The sequence below is a fragment of the Lithobates pipiens genome, unplaced genomic scaffold, assembly GCF_037356315.1.
Source record: "Lithobates pipiens isolate NorthernLeopardFrog02 unplaced genomic scaffold, aLitPip1_a1.2 Scaffold_13, whole genome shotgun sequence".
NCBI classification, from domain to species: Eukaryota; Metazoa; Chordata; class Amphibia; order Anura; family Ranidae; genus Lithobates; species Lithobates pipiens.
The window spans coordinates 387741905-387765208 of record NW_027507718.1 but is presented as its reverse complement, the minus strand read 5'-3'; the positions used below and the strand labels follow the sequence as shown (position 1 = coordinate 387765208).

General features: G+C 45.9%; 1 protein-coding gene across 1 annotated transcript in view; it reads right to left on the bottom strand.

Annotated features, from left to right (window-relative positions):
• Nucleotides 1-21341, bottom strand: part of SNX25 (sorting nexin 25) — a 229212-nt gene extending 207871 nt beyond the window's left edge. The window contains exon 1 of the mRNA XM_077477313.1: nucleotides 20737-21341. Coding sequence (XP_077333439.1) covers nucleotides 20737-21225 — 489 coding nt within the window. The 5' untranslated portion in view covers nucleotides 21226-21341. The remainder of the gene's footprint in view (nucleotides 1-20736) is intronic.
• Between the last annotated feature and the right edge of the window lie 1963 nt (nucleotides 21342-23304).

Here is a 23304-nt window from a genome sequence, read left to right as displayed (position 1 = left end):
CCTACATCGTCACCGTATCCACCTTTGTGCAATCCTCCATGGCTGGCCGCTTACCAGAACAATACTGCAAACAGGCTTTGTATGTTATGTCTTTAAATCTGTCTGCTCCTCCAGGTCTCTTAAGGGCCGGTTCACACAGGGGGCGACACGAGGCTCCGACTCAGAAAAAAGGTTCCTGTACTACTTTTGGGCGACTTGCATTGACTTCTATACAGAATACTTCTATACAGTCATTTGCAAGTCGCCGCTGAGGTCGCGGCGAGGCAAGTCGGTGTCGCCTCGCATCGCCCCCTGTGTGAACCGGCCCTTACTCATCCACACACCGACAAAAACTCCTCATTAAGCATCAACATGCAAGGATACACAAGGGATCGGATATAGTGTTATACCCTTTATTGCACTTATACCTTCCCCCCTTACAAATTGCGCTTACATCAACATGAAAATAAAATCAGCATAAAAAGCGTGTCAGCTCAGCTTAAACGACAATCTCACCAACGATCGATTTTTCTTCTATACGATCCCGGGAATCGTTCGCTGCTACCGACCGTAAACCTCACGTGGCCACGCTGGTTACTTAAATAGAGACGGAGGCGGGGCCAGCGGCGCCACTCGCTAACCGCCCCCTCCCCTCCATATGGACAATTCACTGGCTACGATGTTTTCCATCAGCAGCGTGCATCTGCGCTTTCGTGTATTGCTGTAATTGCAGCCTCCGTGTCATATGCCGTCTAATGTCAGTGAACGGTCAAAAACGAACTTTCATTACTAATCACATCTAAACTCCGCTCTAGTCTGTGTGATGTACATATCGATAGAGACATAGATGTATTTCAAAACCTCATGCTCTATATAAAATAAGGTGTTTTTTTTATTTTTGTTGTAAAAAAATATTGCATAGGGCGCTGGGATCAGGTGTATTTTCAATATTCCACAAGTTTGTTGAGTATGTTTTACCATTATGTGAGAGGTTAGCTCGGCAGCGGGTGCGTGTGACCCCCTGGATGGGTTCACAACACAAAATCAGGCACAGCAGACAGCATTGTAGGTGCAAAAAAACAAAAGATGCAGTTTATTTATGCTACATGCAGTTAAACATATAACAGCCAAACAAAAATAAAACATGAAAATAAATCCTGGTCAGCTTGACCTCTAATTACACACTTAGATTCCCTGTCTAACAACTGAGTGCAGCCTTGTGCTGCACCAGTCCCTGTCTCTGTTGTAGAGGTTTGCCACACAGAACAGGTGTAACACTCCCCAGTCTATACAACACAAAACTGGTTCCAGGATGGAGCATCTCCCTAAGCATGCTGGGGTTTTTTGTAGAGGTCTTAATGAGCCCACTTACTTCAGCTGGGCTCATTAACTCTTCCCCTCTAATTGTAAAAGTCTGCATAAAGCCTGAATCTAGGGCACACATATTTCCCATCCTGGATACAACCAGGTGACTTTACCTGCGTGCTGCCACAATTATGTTTCTATTTATGATATCTTTTTATGATTTTTTTTGTATATTTGTGTGCAATTCGTTTTACGGCTGTTTCCCGTTTTTTAGCCATGATTCATTACATTTATTTTGCCTACATATATCAGCACCTTGCATTTCGTATCTTTTCCCTCTCCTGTCCTTCCCTTTTTTTTCCCCCCATACCCATTCTTTATTATGCAGCCTTTTTGTCTTAAACCACTCCCCCTTTTCCGGTGTATAGCCTTTATTTACTAGCCTCTGAACTCCACCTATCAGCTTGACGAAGGAGCGCGGCTGTCGTGTCACTTCAGCCTGCATGCTCACGAAACCGGTCGCGCCTACCAGCGACGTCATCTTCCTCCGCCTGCGCTTCAGACCTCGCTTTGCCTCCAGTAGCTCACTGCGGCTGGCGTTTCCATCTCTTACAGCTTCCTGGCTACTAGCAGTAACAGCGCCCCTGCCAGTAGGAAGATCAAATGGACCTGATTATTTTTATGATTAAAAATGTTTTTATTTCTACGCGCAGAGGCGCCTCTTCCCTTGCTTTTTTCTGTAGACCTTGGAACATGGTTTCTGTTCCTCCCCGACGGCAGCCCTGTGTGTGGATTGCCTGCATTTGATTTCCTCCATCAATTTTCCTTTGCTAAATTGGACTATCTATACAGACTATATATGGCATGGACTTTTATTTTTATTTTATTCTTGTTTTAATTTTTGGTTTGATTGATTGTTTTAAAAGATCCATGTCATCCAGCACCGTGGGAAATTTTTGATCCAGCTTATGCACATTTACTTGTATACTTTACAACATGGGGGCAGACAGTACAGTTACAATACAATTCAATACAGGAGGAATCCGAGGGCCCTGCTCATTAGAGCTTACAATCCAAGAGAGACCACCATTGGAAGTGCAGGAGTGTCCACCATTCTTCAATGTTCGATCATTGTAATGGCCAGAATAAATTACTATTTTGGACGATAGAACGAATGCCCAGACACCTGATGCCCCTATATGCACTTGAAGGATGCGGCTTTAGGTGCGTTTTTAAAGAGGAAGTAAACCCTTCCAAACAACTTGGACCTACAGGTAAGCCTAGATTAAGGCTTACCTGTAGGTCCAAGCAATATCTCCTAAACCTATATGGTTTAGGAGATATTTGCCCGAAAATGGGCACCGCTGTCTACGGCGCATGCGCCGTAGACAGCGGCGCGCAGGCGCACTTAATGCGGCAAATCCATGAATGGATTTGCCTAATTTGTCGACTCCCGTGCGCATGCGCGGGAGTGACGTCATCGCGGCTTCGCCGAGTGGCAGCGGCGGAGCTGCGAGACACGACTCCCGCGCGCATGCGCGGGAGTGACGTCATCGCGGCTTCGCCGCTGTGATTCGTCGGAGCTGCGAGACGCCACCAGCAACATGGATGCGGCGGACTACAGGGATCAGCGGCGACTTCGCTGGCTCCTGTGTCAGGTAAGTGACACATAATGAGCTACTATGCGATGCATAATAGTCCATTATGCTTTACCTTTGCAGGGAAAAAAAGAGGAAGTAAACCCATCAGGGTTTACTTCCTCTTTAAACACTGCTTTTTCCTTCTCTGAAGCAAAGGCGTCCAGGCAAAGAAAATAAAAGTCCTGTGTGAATGAGGATTTAGTGTCACTTTAAAGACAAAATGACAGAACACAAAGTAATGTTGTATTTCCTGCTTCTTTCCGCTATAATGTGCCATGTAATAAGAAACATGCCGTGAAATAGAGGACACTTAGCTATATAACAAAGACTGCATGGAGAAGTTTACAGTTATCAAATCACTACTTAAAGTGGTTGTAAACCCTCCCCCACAACTTTGTCCCATGTAAATCAGCATAAAAAAACCCTAATGAACACTGCTTGTAGATCTCTCCTTACTTGCTTAGTATTGTAATCCTTTTTGTTCTGTAGAATGAAGCCACTGAGCATGCCCAGATCTCCCCCAATTTACGGCACACTCTCTATGTCTCATCTATCTGTTATCAGGACTTCTTACGGCACAACACTAAACTCCCAGGAGACTTCAGAATCAGAGCTTCCTCCTACACACCATGTGATCATGTGGCATGACATGCAGTGTAAACTTGGCCATTACTGCAGTCTTATCAGCTGAAGCTGATTAGACATGGGCACAAGTAAATACTATGAAATAAAACAAGTCAGCTATGAACAGGGAAGCAGGGTTGCCATAGAAACGTTGGATTGAGAAGGAGGCTTGGTTAACAGTACAGGAAGTGCTCAATGTAAGGGCGAAAATACACTCCACTGTGGTCTCACAAACAATACTTAAAATGGCCCTGCCTAACCCCTGGAAACAAGTTTTTTAAAGTTTCTTTAAACAGTAAGTAATATGCGATTTGGGCTGGATTACAGTGGCTATAGTCTGATAATTACTTATTATAATGGACTAAATGAAAAGAAGCACCAGAGTGGGAGAGTTTACTTCCTATTTAACAGGCAGCTGAACAGTCTGAAAACTGCTCAGTTAGTTGTGGAATAGCTCTATGATAATAAATAATGATCCTTCATAATTACACAGGATAGGCTACAGAGCACTTCTTTACAACCAGGTGTTGTTACATTGTATTTTCTACAATGACTTTCTCACCCCGCATTTTGTTACAGCAATTTCTCACTAAAAAAGATCGTAATGATTTTCCATGGGATGGCCAACAGTATAGAATTTACAGCAATATATTGTTCAGCGTTCACGATTTATCAGCATTGCAGCTTGGTGGCATAATCGCAAGTATCAACTGATTTTCTAGAAAATGTTGCAGGAAGCACTTTGTTCAGCTACCGATGGGTATGGGCAAAAAGGTTTGGATGGAACTTTGGTTGTTTGGACATTCAGCAAACAACAAATAATATGCAGTGTTTGTGGCAAATTCGAAAGCCGCGGAATACACAGTTAAAGCCTATGGGACATTAACCACTTTCAGACCGGACCATTTTGCTGGTAAATGACCAGAGGTCTTTTTACACTTTGGCACTGCGCTGCTTTAACTGGTAATTGCGCGGTCATGCAATGTTGTACCCAAACAAAATTTGCGTCCTTTTCTTCCCACAAATAGAGCTTTCTTTTGATGGTATTTGATTGCCTCTGCGATTTTTATTTTTTGCGATATAAACGTAAAAAGACCGCAAATTTTGAAAAAAAATGATATTTTCTACTTTTTGTTATTAGAAAAATCCAATAAACTCAATTTTAGTCATACATTTAGGCCAAAATGTATTCAGCCACATGTCTTTGGTAAAAAAAAAGTCAATAATTGTATATTTATTGGTTTGCGCAAAAGTTGTCACATCTACAAACTAAGGTACGTTTTCTGGAATTTACGCAGCTTTTAGTTTACGACTGCCTATCTCATTTCTTGAGGTGCTAAAATGACAGGGCAGTACAAAACCCCCCCAAATGACCCCATTTTGGAAAGTAGACCCCCTAAGGAAATTGATAAGAGGCATGTTGAGCCCATTGAATATTTTATTTTTTTGCCTCAAGCGATTGAATAATGACAAAAAAAAAATTTTTTTTTTTTTTTTACACAAAGTTGTCACTAAATGATATATTGCTCACACATGCTATGGGCGTATGTGAAATGACACCCCAAAATAAATTCTGCTGCTTCTCCTGAGTACGGGGATACCACATATGTGGGACTTTTTGGGAGCCTAGCCGCGTACAGGGCCCCGAAAACCAAGCACCGCCTTCAGGCTTTCTAAGGGCGTAAATTTTTGATTTCACGCCTCACTACCTATTACAGTTTTGAAGGCCATAAAATGCCAAGATGGCACAAAACCCCCACAAATGACCCCATTTTAGAAAGTAGACACCCCAAGCTATTTGCTGAGAGGCATGTTGAGTCCATGGAATATTTTATATTTTGCCACAAGTTGCGGGAAAATTACAAACTTTTTTTTTTTTTTTTTTTTTTTCACAAAGTTGTCACTAAATGATATATTGCTCATGCATGCCATGGGCATATGTGAAATGACACCCCAAAATAAATTCTGCTGCTTCTCCTGAGTACGGGGATACCACATATGTGGGACTTTTTGGGAGCCTAGCCGCGTACGGGGCCCCGAAAACCAAGCACCGCCTTCAGGCTTTCTAAGGGCGTAATTTTTTGAGTTCACTTCTCACTACCTATTACAGTTTTGAAGGCCATAAAATGCCAAGATGGCACAAAACCCCCACAAATGACCCCATTTTAGAAAGTAGACACCCCAAGCTATTTGCTGAGAGGCATGTTGAGTCCATGGAATATTTTATATTTTGCCACAAGTTGCGGGAAAATTACAAACTTTTTTTTTTTTTCACAAAGTTGTCACTAAATGATATATTGCTCACGCATGCCATGGGCATATGTGAAATGACACCCCAAAATAAATTCTGCTGCTTCTCCTGAGTACGGGGATACCACATATGTGGGACTTTTTGGGAGCCTAGCCGCGTACGGGGCCCCAAAAACCAAGCACCGCCTTCAGGCTTTCTAAGGGCGTTACAGTTTTGAAGGCCATAAAATGCCAAGATGGCACAAACCCCCCCCCCCCCCAAATGACCCCATTTTAGAAAGTAGACACCCCTAAATTTAGGGGTACACTAGTGAGACTAGGTAATAAATGGCGGGTGCCCTGAAACTATAAAAAAATAATTAACCAACCAGCGTCACCTGTAACAGTTATATGGTGATCACTGGTGAAAGGGTTAACTAGGGGGCAATCAGGGGGCTTTATGCGGTAGTATATGGGGGTCCCTGGCGCTATAAAAAGCTGCGGCGAACCTAAATACCTACCTGCCTAACTAGCGTCACCTGTGACACTAATACAGCGATCAGAAAAACGATCGCTTATTAGGCTGGGTTCACACTGGAGCGATGCGGGAACGCCACGAATGCGCGGCGGGTTCCCGCATCGCATGCCTCCCGGCGGCAGTTCACACTGCCCTATGCGAACTGCTGGGAGTGTCAGTGAAATGTTAATGACACCCCCAGATCAGTTCGCATATCGCAGTGCGATCTGCAAACTTGGATCGCATGGTGTGAACACCCATGCGATCCGATTCTGCTGCGGACCAAAAAAAGGGTCCCGTGCGAGTTTGCGGCGGGTGCGACACGAATTCAGCCATACTATCTGTATAGCTGAACTCGAATCGCACAGAGATCGGATGTGATTTGCACTGCAGTGCGGTGCGAATCACATCCGTTCTCATAAACCGCTGCAATGTGAACCCAGCCTTAGTGACACTGGCGACGGGGGGTGATCACGGGGTTAAACCTTTATTGGGGGGGTTAGGGGGGTACCTTAGAACTAAAGGGGGCTAACCCTAACTGCCCTAACAGTTATTAGTCACAAATGACACCTGCCGGGTGATCAGGGGGTTAAACCTTTATTAGGTAATAAATGGCGGGTGCCCTGAAACTATAAAAAAATAACTAACCAACCAGCGTCACCTGTAACAGTTATATGGTGATCACTGGTGAAAGGGTTAACTAGGGGGCAATCAGGGGGCTTTATGCGGTAGTATATGGGGGTCCCTAGCGCTATAAAAAGCTGCGGCGAACCTAAATACCTACCTGCCTAACTAGCGTCACCTGTGACACTAATACGGCGATCAGAAAAATGATCGCTTATTAGGCTGGGTTCACACTGGAGCGATGCGGAAACGCCGCGAATCCGCGGCGGGTTCCCGCATCGCATGCCTCCCGGCGGCAGTTCACACTGCCCTATGCGAACTGCTGGGAGTGTCAGTGAAATGTTACTGACACCCCCAGATCAGTTCGCATATCGCAGTGCGATCTGCAAACTCGGATCGCATGGTGTGAACACCCATGCGATCCGATTCTGCTGCGGGCCAAAAAAAGGGTCCCGTGCGAATTTGCGGCGGGTGCGGCGGGTGTGGCGGGTGCGGCGGGTGCGGCGAATGGCTGAACTCGAATCGCACAGAGATCGGATGTGATTTGCACTGCAGTGCGGTGCGAATCACATTCGTTCTCATAAACCGCTGCAATGTGAACCCAGCCTTAGTGACACTGGCGACGGGGGGTGATCACGGGGTTAAACCTTTATTGGGGGGGTTAGGGGGGTACATTAGAACTAAAGGGGGCTAACCCTAACTGCCCTAACAGTTATTACAGTCACAAATGACACCAATGCAAAAAAAAAAAAAAACAAAAAAAAAATGACATTGGTGTCACTGTGACTGGGGGGCAGGGGTAATTGGGGGGGTGATCGGGGGGTAAAGGGGGGGTGTGAGTGTGCCTGGCATGTTCTACTGTGTGTGGGATGTGTTGGTGCAACTCACTGATCCGCTCTCCTCCGTGTCGGAACGAAAAATACCGACACGGAGGAGAGAATACATCACTTCCTCTCCTGTGTTTACATTACAGGAGAGGAAGTGATGTCACCGGGGATTTCCATTCGTCGGGAGCGATCGCGAGGGGGTGGCCATGAATGAATGGCCGTCCCCTCGTCCGGGATCGCTCCCGAACGAAAACCGACCGCCGCAGGCACCGGGCGGGGGCCCGATCGGGCCCCCGACCCGCGGGAGGCAAAGGACGTACATGTATGTGCTTATGCCTGCCCGTGCCATTCTGCCGACGTACATCGGCGTGCGGCGGTCGGCAAGTGGTTAACATGAAAAATCAAAAGGGCTAAATTTTAAAGGCTTATATGCAAGTTATTGTCATAAAAAGTGTTTGGGGACATGTATCAATGAAAATAAAAGTTTTTTTAGTGATTTTAATAATGCTTAAAGTGAAACAATAAAAATGAAATAGTCATTTAAATATTGTGCCTGGGGGTTGTATATAGTATGCCTGTAAAGTGGCGCAGTTTTCCAGTGTTTAGAACAGTATCACAGCAAAATTATATTTCTAAATTTAAAAAAAATAATAATTTAAAACTCATCGCGGCTGTAATGAATTTTTGGGTCTCAGCAATATAGATAAAATTCATTGGAAAAAAAAAAAAAAAACAGCATGGGTCTCCCCCACCCCAGTCCATTACCAGACACTTTGGGCTTGGTATTAATATTAAGGGGAACCCCAAACCAATTAAAAAATAAAATAAAATTGCGTGGGGGTCCCCCCAAAATCCATACCCTGTGCCAAATAAAAAAAAAAAAAAAAGGCGTAGGGTCCCTCCCTTTCAAAATCCATACCAGACCCTTATCCAAGCACACAACCTGGCAGGCCGCAGGAAAAGAGGGGGGAAGAAAGAGCGCCCCCCCCCGGGCCGTACCAGGCCACATGCCCTCAACATGGGGGGGGTGCTTTGGAGTAGCACCCCCCCAAAGCACCTTGTCCCCATGTTGATGGGGGCAAGGGCCTCATCCCCACAACCCTTGCCCGGTGGTTGTGGGGGTATGCGGGTGGGGGGCTTATCGGAATCTGGAAGCCCCCTGTAACAAGGGGACCCCCAGATCCCAGCCTCCCCCCATGTGAATTATTAAGGGGTACACGATGTCCATTCATCGTCTATCATGCCTACCGAAAAACCGAAAAAAAAAAAAGTAAATGCAACAACTCCGCCTCCATGCGAGGCTCCCGCTGAGTGAAGAGTCTTCTTGGTAACAGCTATTATATAGCTGAGGGCTGGGCCACTCAGTGCCTTAAACGGGTGACCCCGCCTTCCTCTGACGTCCCGAGGCATCAGAGGAAGAAGAAGTGCGGAGCTGTTGCGTTTTTTTTCCCCGGTTTGTCGGTCGACGCGATAGAAGATGATTGGACATCGCGGGACATGTTTTTTTTTAATCTTTTAATAAAGGACTTGGCTTTGTTTTGTGAAACGGTAGGTGTACAATGTACCCCTTACCAATTCACATGGGGGGGATGGGATCTGTTGGTCCCCTTGGTAAAGGGGGCTTCCAGATTCCGATAAGCCCCCTGCCCACATACCCCCCACAACCACCGGGCAAGGGTTGCGGGGATGAGGCCCATGCCCCCATCAACATGGGGACAAGGTGCATTGGGTGGCTACTCCAAAGCACCCTCCCCATGTTGAGAGCATGTGGCCTGGTACGGTTCAGGAGGGGGGGGGGGCACTCTCTCACCTCTCCCTCTTTTTCTGTGGCCTGCCAGGTTGCGTGCTCAGATAAGGGTCTGGTATGGATTTTGGGGGGGCCCCTACAACATTTTTTTTTAATTTGGTGCAGGGTTCCCCTTAATTTCCATAGCAGTCCTGAAGGGCCTGGTATGGATTTTGGGGGGACCTCCACGCAGTTTTTTTGTTGGTTTGCGGTTCCCCGTAATATTCATACCAGACCCAAAAGCGCCTGGTAATGGACTGGGACCCAAGACCCGACAATTCATTACAGCCGCAATCATTTTTAAAAAATGCTTCTTTTGTTTGTTTTTTTTAATTAAACACACGAGCTGTGCAGCTTTGACTATAATCGAATAACACCCTTGCTTTAGGTGTAGGCCATTTATGTACCTTGTGAAGCCTGACCAAAAAGAAAAAAAAAAAGGAATTCTGCTCAGCCAGCTTTCTACTACACGCATCAATGCCAGATATTACACAAAGCCCCGTCCATTTATTACTCTCCACTGCAGTCAAAGCAACACAAGGCTGTGTTTTTTATTTTTTATAATAAACTATCCAAAGTTAATTCTCTGCTTTCTCCTCCAATCAGCAAACTTAATTTGCAAGATAATTACATAGCATATTTCCCTCCGTACACGTTTCCTTAAAAAAAAAAAAAAAAAAAAAAAAAAAAAAAAAAAAGGTACCCTGATCACTAGGTTAATGGCATCTGTAAAAATCATTACCAACCTACATCACATCTAGCTCTCGATCACTAATTACAAACATGAAAGGCAGCAATAAATTACTCACATGTGGTTCCAATTAATGTCACACACATGCATCCATCAACAAGCAAAAACATGACTTGTAGATCCTGTTTTCAACTAAACCCAAGCACGCTCGTCTTGGCTGGACAGACTGAACATCCACCAATTCCCGCTTTTGCTGAATTGGCAAAAATTTAAAGCTCTCTAGCAATATACACCAAACTGAGCATGCGCAGAATGACGCCAAAGGCCGTCTTATCAGGAGATGGATTGGGGACAGTGAAAGATGGGGAGGATCAGAAGACAGGAGCAAACAGCCTTTTTACACAATGCAGAGGATTAACCCCTTAGATTCCACAGCGAGTATAACACGCATGCTTTACTGTATATACACTTATTTTACTGTTGTGGGTTTAGTAACAATTTAAGCCAGCTATAAACTAGTAGAATTATGTTCCAAATGTTTTGTTGCAAGAACGTTTGAATTTAGTGGGGGTCAAATTGATGTTTCTCGTCACTGTGGTCGAAAAGTCAGTTCAAAAGGAACAGGATATTTTGTAGTACTTTTGAATTACAAACGTCCAGTCATTTAATATGCATACAAATATTTGTATGATCGTTGATTAGAAAATTTACTGGTGTAAAGCCAGCTTAAGCCGAGTGGCAAATTATTGGCCAAACAGGGACTGCCTTCTATCAGATGCAGTCACTTTTCAGCAGCACCACCGTAATCAGGGAGGCCTGGATACAATAGCTGGCCATGAGGAATCCTCAATCCATCCTTATAGCAATGGATGAGGGAAAAATCGATTATTTAACTTATGGGCTAAACGAGAGAAAATCAAGTCGCCTATGGGCAGGTAGAACGATACTTTTTTTTTTTTAAACTGGTTCATCCGCAGTTTCAAATAAGCGCTTGGTTTTCCTAAACATGCAGCCCATGCGTTTCCATGCATTTCAACTGATGTGTGAATACAAACTGACGAAATTCAAACAAACAGTTAAAGCAGAACGAACAGCATCACACAAAATCTTACAAGCAGGCTGGCTATTTATCCCAGAAAAGGTATTGCAATGGTCTTTATACATTCAAATACACCTACCTGCCTTCTCAGTCTTCTGTGGCATGTAAACTGCTCTGTGCACGCAAAACTCTGCTTACATCACCAGGACGCTCCCCGTGTGCCAGGGTGGCTGACCCCTACGCATGTGCAGGAGTTAAGTCATCCAGGTGCCCAAAGCCCTGCACCTGGAAGGAGCGGAGGAGAAGGCCCCAGTGCTAGGGACAGGGTGGATTCGATTTAATTCACTAGTAAAAAGGCTTGATTTAAATTAAAGCGGTTGTAAACCCGCTGAATTTTTATTTTTTTCTACTCACCTGCAAAGGAAAAGGCATAATGAGCTAGTATGCACCGCATACTAGCTCATTATGAAATACTTACCTTAGAACGAGGCCCCGACATCTGGCCCGATCCACACCGAGTGAGCTGACATGTTCCCTCAGCGTTTCTTCCGGGTATCGCGGCTCCGGCGCTGAGAGTGGCCAGAGCCGCGATATTGTCACTCCCGCAAGGGTCCGGCGTCTGCCGGGCTTCCAGACGAGAATCCCCTGTGCGCATGCGCCGCTGCAGTCAGCAGCGCATTGCGAGGGGAATCTTTTTTTTTTACCTACAGGTAAGCCTTATTATAGGCTTTCCTGTAGGTAAAAGTCAAAAAAATTGACTATACAACCACTTTAACTGGATTCAAATTATAATTTTTAAAGAGAAAGTGTCATCTCTGTCCTGCAGTGGCTCCTCCTCTGACCCGCTGTTGACTCACCGACAGTTCCATTCATTTTAATAGGACGGCTGGGGATGCGGCAGTGACACAAGGTGAGGGACGTGGCAGCAGCAGATGAGTGGATGCCCACTATCAGGCGCTGCCATGATGGATCTGAAATGACAGGTGCTCTTTAAAAACGTAAGCACTTATTCTTGCTGGTAGTTAGAATCTTTAATGTTTGCAAGTATCAGCCAAACAAAGGTTTCCCATTTAGAATAATAAGCAATAAAAACAGCGATATCAGAATCGATCATACAGTTGGTAGTGTAAATAGATTTGCAAAACAATGAGATAAAGGAATATTCCTTTACTTTGTTTTATCTCATGGTTACTGTGAAATTGTGTGAATGCATCAAATGCAGTGCATGTTAGCTTGCAGAACTTGGATTCTTTAAATGAGTTTACCAAAAATATAAATATTGCAGAATATACAGCCTCATGCTACATAACTAATCTCCATTTCATGCTGAATAAACTAAATTATGAATGTATCTTGAACAGAAAACTATCTTTAAATGAATTTGTATACCAAAAGGATTTTAGCAAAATTAATTTGATTAAAAAATTAAATAAAAATAAATAAATCAGGATTTAACAAAAATCTGATTTTTTTTAAATCATTGATTTTTATCCACCCTGGCTGGGGTGGACTTGAACTGAACTGTTAGCAAGGAGGCAAGTATGACTTTACTTCCACTTCAGGTTCCGTTAATTGCAAAAGAACCAAACCTACTCTGAAAATGTAGTAGTTTGAGTGTTGAGACAACATTTACCATGGCCAGGGGTGCTTACAATGATCAGGTTTTATTCATGTAAAACCTTTTTGGAATAAAAAATAAAAATAAAAAAAACGGTTGCTCTAACTGCAATGTGAGCTGGAACTTGGCTGCTCTGTGCAAAACCAACTGCACAGAGAAGGAAAGTACCCCTTCTTTGGGGTTAAAAGTGCCCTGCTTGCGAACAAAAAGCACTGCTTAAACAGTTGGTTTTGCACAGAGCAGCCTGGATCCTCCTCTTCTCTGGTCCATCTTCTGCTCTCCTGGCCCCTCCCTCCTGACGAGTGCCCCCATAGACCAGCAGCTTGCTATGGGGGCACCGAACCAGGCCCCGCACCCTCTGTCTCCCGATTGGCTAACAGGCGTTGATTGAAAGCTGTGAGAGCCAATGGCGCCGTGGCTGTGCACCAGCTAATCAGGAGGAGAGTCTTGGACGGCCGAGGGAATCATAGACATCATTGAAGAGACTAGTGTAGAAAATACTTTATGATAGTGAGGAGGCATCCACCATTTCCAAGGAGTGCAGGAAAGATTACACAACACACATGTGTATCAAATCTGCTTACCAGATCACAAAATAGGGAAAATGATTAGCACAACTTTCACTTTCTCTCAGATGGAAAGATGATCATCAGGATACGGTCAATTTTAATGTCAATCTCTCTCAACCACCATACATTAATCCAGAGAAGCAGTCGGGGTATTTCATTAAACTTCAGGCTCCAGCAATCCAAATAGTTTACACATACCATGTAAAGCAAAAGGTGAAGCAACAAAACATAGTGAAGCCAGTAGATAAAAAAAGAACTTTATTGTAGGGCACTTACAGTGATGAAGTTACACACGAGCATCTAAAATAGAAATATCGCCTGACTGATGCAAGCATGCTGAATATGGAATATTGACGATATTTACTGCTACTACTACTAGACGCGCGTGTGTAACTTCATCACTGTAAGTGCACTACAATATAGTTCTTACGTTTTTTATCTGCGGGCTTCACTATGTTACTAAACATGGATGTTATTGATTTAATTAAATAAAATAATTTGTAGTAGTTCAACTATGTGTGATTAACCTAAACTCGGTTCTGATATCGTGGTTTTACTAACCTGACAGCTTATTATTCTAAATAGGAAACCTTCCTTTTGTTTGCAAACATTAAAGATTCACACTACCAGCAAGAATAAGTCCTTACATTTAAAGAGCACCTGTCATTTCAGACCCATCATAGCGGCGCCTGTTAGCGGGCATCCACTCACCCGGAGCCACCATGTCCCTCACCTCGTCTCACTGCCGCAACACCAGCCGCCCCCTTAAAGTGAAACTGTTGGTGAGTCAACAGCGGATCAGGAGGAGCAGCTGCAGGACAGAGATGACATTTGCTCTTCAACTGCTTGCCGCCCGCCCACCGTCAAATGACGGCGGGGCACTGCAGCTCTCGTTCTGGGATGACATCATCCCAGAATGCCCGTGCCGTGTTGCTAGGAAACATTGCATCCCAGATCACTGTAAAGAGCTACGGCCCTTCACCAATTGATCGGCTGTGTCCAATCACAGATGGTCACATGTAAACACGGAAATACCTGTAATCAACTCTAATTGCCTCACACTGATAAAGTGTATGGCGAGGAGAGCCGATCAGCTGCATCTCCTTGCAGGGGACATCGAGACATGTAATAAGGACACTGATCATCAGTGCCCCGATTGCAATAAAGTGTCCACAAGTGCCAGCAATCAGTTCCCATTAGCAATGCCAGTCAGTGCTGCCCATCAATATCTAGTGCCGCCTATCAGTGCAGCATATTAGTGGCTCCTATCAGTGCACATCAGTGAAAATTTACTTATTTACAAAATTTACTGACAGAAACTAAGAAAAACAGAAGTGATTAAATACCACCAAAAGAAAGCTCTATTTGTGTGAAGAAAAATTATAAAAAAAAAAGTCACATGGTTACAGTGTAGCATGACCGTGCAATTGTCATTCAAAGTGTGACAGCGCTGAAAGCTGAAAATTGGCCTGGGCAGGAAGGGGCTGAAGGTGCCCTGTAGGCAAGTGGTTAAAAATTTTAATTTAAAATCAAGTGGCTTTAAATCAAGCCTTTTTACTAGTGATTTAAATCAAATCCACCCTGGCATCTGGATACAAACCATGGCTCCCAGACACTGAAATATGTTACTTCTTGACAGCAGGGTTGCAGCAAAACCAGTTTTTTGGGGGTTTTTTTAACCAGCAAGTACCAGTACCGATACTTTCGGTCAAGTACTCACTGATACCGAGTTTCAATACCTTTGCGGGCAAATTAAGCCTATACCAAATGAACGCGGTTCCCTGCACTGCTCCTGTGTAAACGAGGGCTGCAACTAACGATTATTTTCATAATCGATTCGTTGGCCGATTATTGTTTCAAACAAAAGTCTTCAATTCAGCGAATGTACAAAGATTTTTCATCTGAATATTCTCATCTGAAAATTGATCCGTGTGGCCAACATAAAGCTCGGTAGGCATCTATACAGTTTACTTTTGATCCGTTTCTGCTGTGCGTTTTTGATTTCTGCACACGTGAAATTACTGCAAATTTGCAATTTTGCATTTTTTTGGGCAGATTAAAAAACACCAATTGCTTCAAAAACGCATTACATGCTTTTCTGCAGCTTCTCCATTGAAGTATATTGAGCCAAAGAAGCACAGTTTTGCATTTAAACTTCCCTGACCGTTTCCAAATACGCAGCGGCTGAAATAAAAGCACAGATGTGAACATGTCCCATAGGAAACCATGTAAATGAACTGTAGGGCGTTTCTGCAAAAAACGCCAACAAACATATAGATGTGAACTAGGCCTAAGAAATTTAGTAACATAATGGGGGTTAAAAAGACTAAAATGAGCCCTTTATAGAAGGAAAAAAAAAAATATATATATATATATATATATATATATATATATATATATATATATATATATATATATATATATATATATATATAATCACTACTGTAGGTAGTGAATTTTTTACTGTAGAACGAATATTTACACTAGCGATTTGCTCTTTTTGTACTATAAAGGGCTCATTTTAGTTTTTTTATCCCCATTATGTTACTGCCTGATTAATCGATTATGAAAATAGTAATCGATTCATTTCATAATCGATTAGTTGTTTCAGCCCTAGTGTAAACCCAGACTGACAGCATGATATTCAGATAGTAATCGCACAACATTCCCGTTTTAAGCGCATGCAATTCTTTGCAATGCAATCTGAGCCAATTTATTTTGTATGGGATCAAATTGCACCACAAAAGGTATTGGTTTTAGGGATCAGAGTATTTGTACGAGTACTCATGCTAATGCTCAATATTGGCACCGATACCGATATCAGTGCAACCCTACTTGTGAGTACACCCATGTGCATGAGCTCTAAGCCCTTGTACACACGGTCGGAGATTCAGACGGAATGTTTCCTATCAGACCGTTTTGTCGGATATTCCGACTGTGTGTGGTCTGCATCGGACTGTTTCCGTCGGAATATCCAATGGACCAAGTTTTCCAACTTGCCGGTAAAATTTTCCGACAAAATGCTCCTATCGGACATGCTCCGATCATGTGTAGCCTACTCCGACGGACAAAGTGCCACGCATGCTCAGATCAAATTCCTAGACCAAAGCTATTGGCTACTAGCCTGAACGTAGTCCCGTCGTAATGAAATAACGTCATCACGTTATGTACAATCGGATTTTACAACAACTTAGTCCGACCGTGTGTATGCAACATCTCTTCCGAAATTAATCCGACAGATTTGGTTGTCGGAATCTCCGACCGTGTGTACAAGGGCTAAGAGATGCATCAACACCAGCAGAGGAATCTCAGCAATCCTCATCCAAGGACCTCACAATAATACATGACCACCAATATGAACATTTCCCTTTTCTTTTCAGCATCAGCCCAATAAAACAAGAGCGCTGGTTGTTGAACATTTGTTTCCTGTAGTTCCTGAATTCCCAGCTGCATTCATTCATTCTTCTGAAGTATATTTATTACAACACCGCAGGGTGACCAAAGGATGTCACAATAATACGTGGGCTTCTCTTAGGACCCATTCACACCAGCTCTGTATACTGTGTGCCCGCTGATGTGCGTTGTGTAGGGGTGGTGTGATGCGTTGTTACAGTGCATGGCACGGTTTGTCTTTGTATTGTTTTTTTAAAGTGTCAGAGATAAAAGTAGAGAGCAGGAAGAATATTTATTGTAAAAGGAACATGCTATGTCTCTTCTGTAATAAAATATACCTAGCCTGATCTCAGTATTCTGTACAGTGTAAAACCATCTAGGGCAGGGGTATCAAACAGGTGGCCCAACTGTTGCAAAACTACAGGTCCCATTCATGCCTCTGCCTGCAGGAGTCATGCTTGTAACTATTAGCCCTTGCAATGCCTCATGGGACTTGTAGTTTCACAATAGCTGGAGGGCCACCAGTTTGAGACCGCTGATCTAGGGGTACCTTGTCAGCACAGCTCCTGTGTGCCGGTGTTCTGGCAGATAGTGTCCTGCCATCATATAGTGTCCGCCCCGTACTGCACATGCGCAGTACGGAGCAGGCGAAGCTTCAGAAAATCTCAGAAGATGAACGGCGCTGCGCCGTGAGTGGAGGTGGTAGCCCCACCATCCAAGTGGACATAGGGTTGGGAAAATTAGAGGGCCGCTCGCCATGCTTCGGGCTCGGCCTCGCTGCGCTCGGATCTTTTATATTCCAACTCTATGTCCACTTGGATGGTGAGGATAGAACCTGGACTCACGGCGCAGGCGCCGTTCATCCTCGGCTATTTTCGGAATCTGTGTGTGCGCTGTGTATTGCGCATTCGCAGTACACAACGGACACTATTCGATGGGGGACAGCATATGATAGGACACCAGAACAACCCTGGAGCATGTGCAAGAGTTACATGATCTCGCTGCGGCCAATCAACAGAGCTGAAGTCTCAGCACCTGGAACAAGCTGGGCAGAGGATTGCAGCTGCAGGGAAGAATCTGCCTGTGGCTTCAGTTCCCATTTACCTTTATTGATATGGTACAAAATGACACGAACGCCCAGCCACTGCTGTGTGCGGGGAGGACACTGCTTACCAATGTAGTGTGCTTTTGTGTGAATTTTATTAAAATGTCACAGCGACATTTTATTAAAGTGGAACTTTAGAGAGAAAAAAAAAAAATGATGCACAGGTAGGATTGGTAAAGTGGAACGAAGCGCTCTCAATCAACATTAACTATTTTTAATATTTATGCTGCTAACATTAGTACATAAATAGGAGGGTATATTATATCTATGGGTTTATATTTCTTTAGCTTAGGCCAAAATGATGTCAGACATCCCAGAAGTCTTCATTAGCATATTTTTTTTCATCTGGAGGAGGGGGCTCTCTCAGCTAAGCACACCTCTTGACTGCGTGTCTGAGCTCAGGGCAGATGGATTCCAGGAAGTAAATGATAAATTATCTACCCTTACTGAAGAATGTCACAGATAGGAATGCAGGAGGGTGTTTTTCAAAGTGATATCTCAGCAAAATAAAGCATGGAGATGTGAATGGATGGGATAGTTTGTTTAACCTCTAGAGATCCGCGCTATAGCCGAATGATGGCCACAGCACGGACCTGCTTTGCCGGGACGACGTCTATTGACGTCGTCCCGTGCACGCGCGGCGAGCTCTGTGATCAGTGAGTCTACGAGACTCGCCTGATCACGGTTTCGAGCAAGGGGTCGATCCCGACCCCTTACCACGTGATCAGCTGTCAGCCAATGACAGCTGATCATGTGACAAAACAGAGCCGTAATCGGCTATTTTTCCTCCTCGTGCTGACAGCGCGAGGAGAGAAAAAAAAAAGCCGATCACCGGCGGCCGTGATCGGCCAGCGTATCAGTGCCCACCTGCCCCCTGACAGTGCCACCTATAGAATAAAAAAGTGCCCCCCATCAGTGCCAAACATCATGGCCCACAGTGCCACCTATCAGTGCCCACAGTCTGCCACAAAAACAGTGCTGCACCTCAGTGCCACATATCCGTGCCCATCAGTGTCATCTACCAGTGGTACCCATCAGTGCCACCCATTCGTGCCGCCTTATCTGTGCCCATCAGTGCCACCTTATCTGTGCCTATCAGTGCAGCCTATCAGTGCCCACCAGCGCCGCCTCATCAGCGCATTTCAATGAAGGAGAAAAATGACCTGTTTAAACATGATTTTTATTTTTATTTTTTTTGCATTTTTTTTTGTTTGTTTAGCAAAAAATAAAACTCCCAGTTGGAATTAAATACCACCAAAAGAAAGCTCTATTTGTGGGGGAAAAAAATGATAAAAAATTTCATTTGGGTACAGTGTTGTAGGACCGCGCAATTGTCATTCAAAGTGCATCAGCGCTGAAAGCTGAAAATTGGTCTGGGCAGGAGGGGGGTTTAAGTGCCCAGTAAGCAAGTGGTTAAAATATTAAAAACAAATTAAATAGTTTTTAGTGCTCAGTTTGTTTCTGTCATATTATTTATTTTCTGTATTAAAGTTTCTTATCTACCTGTCCACCTGACACACAGCACAGTGTACAATTTTGTTAATACCAAGATGAATTAAAAGAGAAGTATGGGTTTCTTTGTTTTTTTTCCCCCCTATTCATACTTACCTAGGTGGATGCAGCATCGGTCCCCCCGCTGCCTCTGCACTGAGAACCGAGCAATCGAAAACCACCAATCACTCAATTCTAACAGATCCCCGAGCAGAGAGCTGCAGACCGTCAATCAGCAGCTCTCTGCTGTGCCCACTCCTCGCTCATTGGAGTGCTGAGCTGTGGAGGGGCGGGTAGTGGCCATCTAAGGCAGCCTTGCTGACAGGTGTCAGTCCAGGCACCTGGCATATCCAGCCTTCATTGTCACGGTGCCCAGACTGATTTCTGTGACATCAGCAGAGAGCGGACTTCGCTCAATCTCTGTTGAATAAGGGTCACAGGAGTGCAAAACAAATTGCAGTCCTTTGATCCATAGGAGAAGCCCAGCCTAACGAGCTCAGGCTGGACTTCTCCTTTAACTCCCACATATGAGTGGGAGTGACATTGTCTAGGCCTAGCCAATGAAAATGGCTAATGAGTTGGGATGGGATGTAGTGGGTCGGGGTGAGATGCAATGCCTTGGGGTGAAGTGTAGTGTGTTGGGATGAGGGGGTAGCACATAGCACCATACTCTGTAATGCCAAGATGAATTAACTCCCAAATGTAAGTGGGAGTAACGATGTCCTGGCCCAGCTAATGAAAACGGCTAATAAATTAGGATTGAATGTAGTGGGTTGGGGTGAGGTGTATATGCCTAGGGGTGAGATGTAGTGGGTTGGAGTAAGGTGTAGCAGGTCAGGATATGTAGTGTGTTGGGATGGGGGTGTAGCGGGTCAAGGTGAGGGGGTAGCGGGATGGGGGGTGTAGCGGGTCAGGGTGAGGGGGTAGCGGGAGAGGGGGTATAGCGGGATGGGGTATAGCGGGTCAGGGTGAGGGGGTATAGCGGGATGGGGTATAGCGGTTCAGGGTGAGGGGGTAGCGGGATGGGGTATAGCGGGTTGGCATGTGGGGGTTAACGACTTGGCGTATAACGGTCGGGTTGAGGGGGTAGTGGGTCAAGGTGAGGAGTATCAGGATAGGGTAGCGGGTCGAGGTGAAGGGGGGCACACATAGTACCACACTGCTGTGTACACATCCATCCTAGCCTACTTTGTTGCCATGTGTCGGTGTGAAGTGTAGGAATCGGACACCCGGTGATGATGTGAATGGGTCCCGTACACAGACAATGATGACAGAAGCCTCCTCCGGGGCGAGTCTCACCTGTCGGGGGGTCCTGGCCCGGGTGAAGTCTGGTGGAGGGGTGGATCTGGCGGTCCAGTAGAGGGCACACAGTGATCCGATGATCAGGGCACACAGGGCACAGCCCAGGTAGACGGCGATGGACAGTATGAGGACGGTGAAGCTCAGCTGCCCTCCCGGGGCTCCTTCGGACTGACCCCGGTGCTGCTGCCGCCATAGAGGATACACAGAGAGGAGCAATAAGACGAAGACGGCGGCCAGCATGGGGCGAGAGGACTGGGAGGTGCGGGGAGAGAGGCTCGGCTGATCTCCGGTAGGTGATCGGCTCCATGGACCGTCCTCGGTGAAGCTGTGTGTCCCGGGGAGGAGCGGGTAGCACGGCGGAGGGATGCTCGGTGCTCCTCTCTTCCTGCAGCCGTCATGATTCACCTCCATGTCATCGCTCATCCCGGGAGGAGACTCGCTGTCCTCGGCCCCGCCGGTTGTGCCATGACCCCCATGTATATTCATAGCGCTGCACCATCCCCCGGCGCGCTCAGCCTGCTCATCTCCCCGGGGCTGCTGCGAGCTCCGGGCCGGCTTTGGCTTCGCTCACTCTTTCTGCTAAGCTCCGCCCTAATCCCCGTGTGTCTGTCAGCCGCACTCCGCTAGACCCCGCCCATCCCTGTGTTAGTGGGCTGTGTGTAGGTTCTCCGCACGCCGCTAAGCCCCCGCCCCCGTGACAGTCGCACTCCGCTAAGCCACGCCTCTATGTTAGTGCATCGTGTGCCTGTCCTACGCTAGGCCCCGCCCAGTCCCTGTACAATTGGACTGGGTGCCTGTCAGCAGAACTCCTCTAAAAAAAAAAGCCGAACTCGGCTAAGCCCCGCCCCTGTGTTAGTGGGTTGTATGCCTGTATTCAGCACTCTGCTAGGCCACGCCCTTCCCTGTGTTAGTGGGGTTGTGTGTCTGTCGCTCGCACTGCGCTAAGCCCCGCCCCTCATTGTGTAATTGGACTGTGTGATTGGCAGGTCCGGTCCCTGTGTTAGTGAACTGTGTGATTGTCAGCCGCACTTTGCCAAGCCCCACCCCCTCCCTGTATATAAGTGGACCATTGTCCAACAAAGCACCGCCCCTGTCCATGTTTATAACAGGATTGTACACAGTGCTATCGCCCATCATATCATCCCGTTAGAGTGGAATATCAAATAAAAAGGGAAGATCCACTTATCCCCCCCCCCAAGTTTCTCCATATTGAAGTTTTTTGGGGGGGAGGGCAGGTACCTAAATTTGGCGGGTGCCCACCCCTATTTATGCTGGGACTACCTAGGCAATCTGAGCGGAAGTCCCCACCCCCACAGGTGCCAGAAGGCTGCGGGACCCTACACAAAGCACAGCCGGCTTCCCATAGTCAACATAGCAGCACTGGGGACCCGAAGACAAGTGTAGTGCCCACCACTATAGGTGGGTGCTATTAGTTTAGAAGTTAGGTTAAATTGTCAGTGCCTTACTGTATTTTATACAGGCCTGGAGGTTTGTTTGGGTTAGGGAGTTGTTATACCTGTTCATCACCCTGGAAAACACTCCCTTGGTCTCCAGTGGAATCTTCTGGATAGAAGGCGGGTCAGGCTCTGAAGGACAGGCAGCGTGTATGGGCCCTTATCCAATCGTTAATTTACTTGGTCAGGGGCGGGTCCATACATATACACTGGGGTCACATGTTCCCTGGGGAGTTGGTGATGGGAAGAGAACTAATCCATATAGGCAGAAAGATGTGACCTTAAAGCGGTTCTCCACCCTAAAGAGGAAGTTCCGCTCATCTGATCCCTCCCCCCCCTCCGTTGCCACAATCGGCACCTTTCAGGGGGGAGGGGGTGCAGTTACCTGGATAATCCAGGTATCTGCACCCACATCCGGGACAGACCGACGCAGACCCCTGCAGATGCCCCGCCCCCCCGTTGTGTTCTGGGAAACACACAGTTCCCAGGACACAACGGAGTCCAGAAGAGACGCGCAGCGCGACTCGCGCATGCGCAGTAGGGAACCGGGCAGTGAAGCCGCAACGCTTCACTTCCCGATTCCCTGACAGAGAATGGCGGCGGGGGCAGCAGAGAGACGAGCGATCGCTCGTCATCTGCCGCCGACATCACTGGACCCTGGGACAGGTAAGTGTCCATTTATTAAAAGTCAGCAGCTGCAATATTAGTAGCTGCTGGCTTTTAATATTTTTTTTTAGGTGCAGAAACACTTTAAAGTGGTTGTATAGTCAAATTTGGGACTTTTACCTACAGGAAAGCCTATAATAAGGCTTACCTGTAGGTAAAAAAAAAAATATCTCCTAAACCTGTACGGTTTAGGAGATATTCCCCTCGCAATGCGCTGCTGACTGCAGCGGCGCATGCGCACAGTGGATTCTAGGCTGAGAAAATCTCCCGTGCGCATGGGCGGGAGTGACGATATCGCGGTTCCGGCCACTCGCAGTGCCGGAGCCGCGATACCCAGAAGAAATGCAGAAAGAACATGTCAGCTCCGTCGGCGTGGATCGGGCCAGATGTCGGGGCCTCATTCTAAGGTAAGTATTTCATAATGACCTAGTATGCGGCGCATGCT